Source organism: Myxocyprinus asiaticus, chromosome 45, assembly GCF_019703515.2.
Source record: "Myxocyprinus asiaticus isolate MX2 ecotype Aquarium Trade chromosome 45, UBuf_Myxa_2, whole genome shotgun sequence".
In the NCBI taxonomy this organism is placed as follows: Eukaryota; Metazoa; Chordata; class Actinopteri; order Cypriniformes; family Catostomidae; genus Myxocyprinus; species Myxocyprinus asiaticus.
In genome coordinates this window covers 1,454,998-1,462,048 of record NC_059388.1, presented here as the reverse complement: position 1 = coordinate 1,462,048, position 7,051 = coordinate 1,454,998, and the positions used below count along the sequence as shown (strand labels likewise).

At 37.1% G+C, this 7,051-nt stretch overlaps 1 protein-coding gene across 1 annotated transcript; it reads left to right on the top strand.

Moving 5' to 3' along the window:
- LOC127435333 (potassium voltage-gated channel subfamily A member 1-like) lies at positions 1-5,589 on the top strand. Its single transcript, XM_051688746.1, has 2 exons — positions 1-212; positions 1,782-5,589. The coding sequence occupies exon 2, from the start codon at positions 1,970-1,972 to the stop codon at positions 3,446-3,448; it is 1,479 nt and encodes a 492-aa protein (XP_051544706.1). The 5' UTR covers positions 1-212; positions 1,782-1,969; the 3' UTR covers positions 3,449-5,589.
- Positions 5,590-7,051: the final 1,462 nt, after the last annotated feature.

Below are 7,051 nucleotides of genomic sequence, written 5' to 3'. Positions count from 1 at the left end.
GTGTGTGTGTTTCTTCTATTCTGCAGTACGGGTTTGGGGAACTTACTTTACCTGCTATATAGGATGAATATTGTGGATCTATTATATTCTTGCTGTTTGGATATTTGAGGAAAGCACTAGCACGCATGGGGCTGTAATGTGAGATCTATATAAAAACACACGGGAGGTTTTGCGCAGAAATTGCCGCACCGTTCTCCATTCGTATTGCCCACGTAAGTAGCCTATAAGACAGTCATTTTATAACATCACTATCGGCATCATTTGTGTCCTTCTCGTGATTTGCGTTATAAATACATACTGACAAATGGTGCAATGAATAGGCACATTTTATACCTCTTGAGAGCCAGCATTTCGTTATTTTTAACATCAGTATAGTGTTTGTTTCATAAGAAACATATTGCCCACGTTAGTATAAGACAGTCATTTTACAGCATCACTATCGGCATCATTTGGTGTCCTTCTCGTTATTTGAGTTCTAAATACACATGCTCATTTTGACAAATTGTGCAATGTATAGGCAGCTTTACTGTCTTCGGAGAGCCAGCGTTTTGTTATTTTTAACGTCATTGTGTTTGTTTCATAAGAAACATACTAGTTTCATATAGGATATGATAACAGAATATGCATAGGCTACATATACAGAGTATGACCGTAAAAGCAAGGATGTCCTCTTTAATATACAGCAGAAACTATAATAGTGGCATGTAGTCTCAGAGATTTTATTAAAAGCAGATGTGCACTAGAGTGAATAAAAATGAATCTCTGGCTCTCTGGAGGATATGTGACGCTGGGTGCCCTCTGTAGGGTTCTGCTTTCAGGACACCGTTTCCCAAATCATGGATGCCCCTACTCAAATTAATTTCATCCAGTAGGATCTTATTTGATTCTTTGAACACTATTGGATATTCCACAATCTTTATCAGAGTCCTGTGTGCCTACTGTACTGGAATATCTTGCTACTGGACAGTAGGAATTCACACAGGGAGCTTCAGGAATTTTATAATTATATAAAGAAAAAAGTTTCTTTTAAATACCTATTTGTTGATAACCTCATACCAGCAATCAAAGTAGTCCTGTTGGGAACTTTGTTTTCTGAAAGATTTGAGTTTTGTGCTAGAATGCATTACAATATTATTTATAGTACATTAGGATCTTCCAGGATTGGTTGTGCACTGAAAAATGAAAAATTATATTCTTAAGTACTTTGGTCTTGTTTTCCAGTCAAAAATGTCTATATGTCCTTTAAATGTTTATGCAAAACTGTGCAAGATATTATTTGTTTTCAGAGAATCTTGAAGAGTATTTTGTCTTATACGCTTTAAACAAGATAAAATACTCTTCTGGTTATGCCAAAGTCTGCTAATTTCTGGGTGGGGGGGGGGGGCGGGTGAGCCAAAATATCATTTAGTAATTTAGTCATTTAGCAGACACTTTTATCCAAAGCGACTTACGAATGATTAACATAAGCAATTTGTCATACAAAAGTCAACAATATCTGCTGTACTGTACTGCCAAGTTCCAAGAGTAACTACTCTAGTAAAATAAGACTAAAAATATGCATTGTTTAGTTTCAGGTAAATGTATATGTTTTAAAAGATGTTTAGATATTTTTACTAGAAAACAAGACAAAAATACTCATAAGAAACTTCTTTTTTTTTTCAGCGTAAAATATGGTAAATTAAAATTCCAGTAGGAATCCTGTAAAAATGTCTTACATTTCAAAATATTTATTTGTCCATCATGGTATCGGATGTATCTCATTACTCCCCTTCATTTTCTAGCCTACAAGGTGAGCACACGAAGCAGGCGTAGTGCTCCACTTAACATGGAGATGTTTGACGTTTGGTGGAACATGATGCTGGAAGACCCATTGGGTCGTTGACTGTTTGAACAAGACAGGACTGTTGGATGTGCACTCAAACCGACTGAATTTTCACTCCCATCCAGTTCTGTGAGTTGGAGCTCCAGGATGACTGTGGTGGTGGGTGGAGATAACATGGACGAAACCTCCTCCACGTTGCAGGGGCATCCACAGGATTCGCAGTATTCCCCCGAGTGCTGCGAGCGGGTGGTTATCAACATCTCAGGGCTTCGCTTCGAGACGCAACTCAAGACACTAGCCCAGTTCCCAGACACTCTGCTGGGCAACCCCAAGAAAAGGATGCGCTACTTTGACCCTTTAAGGAACGAGTATTTCTTTGACAGAAACCGTCCAAGTTTTGATGCCATCCTCTACTATTATCAATCGGGAGGAAGGTTAAGGAGACCCGTCAATGTTCCTTTGGACATGTTCTCAGAGGAAATTAAGTTTTATGAGCTTGGAGAAGAGGCTATGGAGAAATTTCGTGAGGACGAGGGCTTTATTCGTGAAGAAGAACGCCCCCTGCCGGAGAATGAGTTTCAAAGACAGGTCTGGCTGCTGTTTGAGCATCCCGAGAGTTCAGGCCCTGCCAGAGGGATAGCAATAGTGTCTGTCATGGTTATTCTCATTTCCATTGTTATATTTTGTTTGGAGACTCTACCGGAGCTGAAAGAAGATCCACAAGGACGGATCCAAATTATAGGCAACAGCACATTTTACTACAAACCAAATATTTTTACCGACCCATTCTTTGTCGTGGAGACACTCTGCATCATCTGGTTTTCCTTCGAGTTGATTGTTCGTTTTTTTGCTTGCCCAAGTAAACCTGCTTTCTTTAAAAACATGATGAACACAATCGACTTGGTGTCTATTATTCCATATTTCATAACACTTGGAACCGAGATGGCAGAGGACAAAGGTGGAAAGGAGACAAAGGGTGGAGGGGAGCAGGCCACGTCTTTGGCCATCCTCAGGGTTATCCGCCTGGTCAGGGTGTTTAGGATATTCAAGCTCTCGAGACACTCCAAGGGGCTTCAGATCTTAGGTCAGACTCTGAAAGCCAGTATGCGAGAGCTCGGCCTCTTAATCTTCTTTCTTTTCATCGGCGTCATCTTATTTTCCAGTGCGGTGTATTTCGCTGAGGCCGAGGAGAAGGAGTCTTTCTTCACGAGTATTCCAGACGCCTTCTGGTGGGCGGTGGTTTCAATGACAACTGTGGGGTATGGAGACATGTACCCCGTTACCATTGGGGGTAAAATTGTGGGCTCTCTATGTGCCATTGCTGGAGTTTTGACAATCGCACTACCGGTGCCTGTGATTGTGTCCAACTTTAACTATTTCTATCACAGAGAAACTGAAGGTGAGGAACAGGCCCAACTCCTCACTGTGAGCAATCCAAACATCGCATCCGACTCCAACTCCAGTCGGCGCAGTTCCTCTGTTGTCAGTAAGTCAGAATACATGGAAATAGATGATAACCTAAATAATAGCATTGATAACTTTAGAGAGGCGAACCTGCGAACTGGGAACTGTACAGTTGCAAATCAGAACTGTGTAAACAAAGGGAAGCTTCTCACAGATGTATAGATCTATAGTTTCATTCTAGGGGATTCTACAGATTCTACAACTGTACATATTGTAGTCTATTAATAGTATAAATACTTTGATTGGGTTATTTCATTACATATTTTTTATCTCAAGATATGATTTCCTTTAATTTTGTCTAAAGAAGGATAGTATAAAACCTGCCTATGGACACCAAATACTGCATAATTTTCAGATGTGTAATTTCTGTGCCACTATTGGAACCAAATGGAATTGCAAATATAATGTTTTTAAACAGATTTCTGGAACACTCCCCCATTTGCCATTGGTTTTCAAACTGATAGTGCTGCCCCAAACTCATGCCATTGGCTGACTAGTGTTGCTGTGCAACGCTGTGTTGTGTTTCCCAAAATCATTGTTAGCCAACTTTGGTTGCAAGATCCATCATGGCCACCTGCACCGCGCCATTTAATGTAATCCACTCTGCATGATCCATTTAAGCCTGGCTTATGACGCGTCCAGTGCAAGGAGTTGTGCAGCACTGAAAACATTGGGATGCACATTTAGCACTTAAAATAAAAAAGCACTTTTGCAATAAACCACTAAACATCTTAAGAGGAGTCCCACAAACTAGATCATCTTTTATCATCCAGTAAGAGCAGTCTTCAATTTAGTTTCCAATGCGAAATTGGCCATTCATCATGCACGGAAAGAGTCAGGGGTTCTGCAGTGCCCCTGACTGTCCAGGGCCCTTAGAATCGTCCCAGCCTTCCCCCAAGTTATGGCACCACAGTGCTTACACTTTGGGGGGAAACAACATATAAATGGTTTACTTATAGTTGTCATTGCATATTAAGTTGGGATATGAGTAAGAATTAAAACAAAAATATGTGCACTTCCCATTTAAAGACAGATAGAAATGAACTACTTTAATGCTGCCTTTAATGCTCAGAATTATCCTACTTCCCACTTCTGAAGTCGTAATTACGAGTGTGTCTTGTTTGATTGTTTTGTTGATGGAAACATGGAAGATATTTCTTGGGGAAATCTTAGTTTTACAGTATAGATGTCAGTCAGCTTGCTGACGACAATGTCATTTTGGTCAAATACATGCTATTTTCTCTGTGTAAAAATGTACAATATGCATTAAATGGTTACTGGTATACATAAATGTTTACAACCGAAAAGGCAAGCGATAACAAGGTAGCTGCATTTAGAAAAAATAATAAAACCTATCATTAACTATAGAAACCAAGCTCTTCTCTGCAATGTTGAAAGTTTACGTCTCCTCCCAACTCGGACTCTTCAAAAGTCATAATTATGATTTGAGGGAGCATTAATGTGCAAATTCTGAATAGGAAACTTATATTTACGATAATTCCAAAAGCACTTGAAGGCAGCATAGGTACACTGGAAGGCAGTTGCTTCTACTGATGACTGCTTGTGTGGGACTTTTTAATATTTTAGCAATGCACCTTATCCCAAAAGATTATAAGTTATTCAGTGACTCATTTTGCAAGAATTTTATCAGCATGTAGAATTATTGTTTTTTACAAATGTGCAACATTTGTTTCTTTGTTTATTTATTGCTTGTTTGCTTGTTTGTGTCTGCCAAAGGCTACTGATAACCATTTACAAACTGAATGTTCAACGAGTCTCAGTTCATTAATTATGCAGATCATGGCATGTTTTATGAAAATGTAAGGTTTTTTCGATATGGTACTATGTATCCTGCTATAATTAATATGTTAAAAATAACAGTTTCCACATATTGTCAAACTGACAGTACTACCACTGCTCATTAAAAGCACAACTTTCAGAAAAGTATTTTAAATCTACTGTTCAAGTGAGTATTATAAGTTAGATAGTATGGCTTCATTAGTTAAACCTTTTAAATATGTAAATATTTAATACTTATTCACTCAGTTTTTTTTTCTTCATATCTCCACCTATAGATCTAAAGATTTAATATCTATCTGTTTGTCTGTCTGTCTATCTATCTACTGTTTCTCTCTAGAAAATAATTCATTACAAGTTAATAGTGCCTTCAGCCCTCAAGCTCACACAGAGTGTGTCCATGTGCAATAGTTTCAGTAAGAACCCTTACACTTGAGGGAATCATTTCCATATCTAAGCATGCACTGAGGGTGCATGACAGTTCAAATAAAATTCTAGAACTACTAGGACAGTGTTTTAGGATATGGTCCTTGTACATACAGTAGAATTAAATATATACCCTCTGCATCAGTCATTGCTTTACAAAAAAAACATTGAAACATTTACTGTCGTGTTTTCTTGTTTTTCTGAGCATCTTTATGTATTCTTTTGTAATGTCTGTGTGTCAGTCATTGGTTTCTTTGGATCTACCTCAGTAGGTTAAGGATAGTATGCTTGTGATTTCAAAACTTCATATCTAGTCAAATTCTCCTGTCCTATAGATTCAGAGAGGATAAAGCAATTGTGGAATGAAAGTATTAAGAATGGCTTCATCAAAACACCTTAATTCAAACTATGCTGTTCTATTGTAACATTTTAATTGTCATGTCCATAAATCATAGGTGAGACCGGGGCTAGTTGTCATACTTTTTTACTCCAGTGAATGTTTCTCAGGGTGGGTTTATTTTTTAAAGTCAATATCTGTATAGGCACATACTGTTCCATAAAGTCTTAATTGCAAAAAAAAAAAAAAAGCTACTGAACATGTCCACTGTTATTACACAGGAACAAAATACAAGACATATGTATTCTACCTTCATTATGCACTGTGGTTGGTTCTTTTCTCAATGTATGCTAGTGTGGTTTTATTGTGTTTGCTTGTTTTATCCAACAACTGTTGCAAAATTACGATACTGAGAAAACACATTTGTGGAATTGGACTTTTAAATTTCATTGTGACAACTAGCCCTGGTCTCTCCTAAATAATAATAATAATAATAAAAATAGAGAAATCAAATGTATCAATTAGTAAGAGATTTTTAAGAATTCACAACAGAGAAAACAATAGTCAACTTGGAATGATGCTATGTAAGCAAAACTGCTGACAGTACTCTATAATGCACAGGTCTGTATCTGTACAGTGTAATTGATAGAAACTGCCATTACTATCAGTGTCAGTACTAAAAATAATACCTTTAATTAGAGTGTAAATGTCGTCTTTCAAAACCTAAAGCACTTTAATCAGGGTTTATATTTTTATAGGTTTTGTACAAGATTGACTTCAAGTATTAGAGGTCAAATAAAGAATCTAAAGACAATGTGTTGATTTGTCTATATGTTAATGAAAAATACAGCATCTTATCCCTTTAATTCGTACTTTAGGGCATTTACGATATTCACTTACACACTGAACATCATGACTGTGGAGCTTTGCCTAAGACAGCCAGTAAAATTGCAGAGTTAAAAAATACTTAATAAAGAAAAATAATTTTTTTACAATGACAATACATTCATACTGTAGGTTCATACCAGAGTAATGTTTATTTATCATGAAAATAGATGTCTACAGTTTGAGAAATGCTAACCTATTATGAAGCATTAAAGAATAAAATACAATACAAAACAGTGGACATTTACATTTTTCATGTCATTTATGTAGTTTAGAAAGATGGTAATGACTGGGAATTGATACATTATGTTAAATCAAAT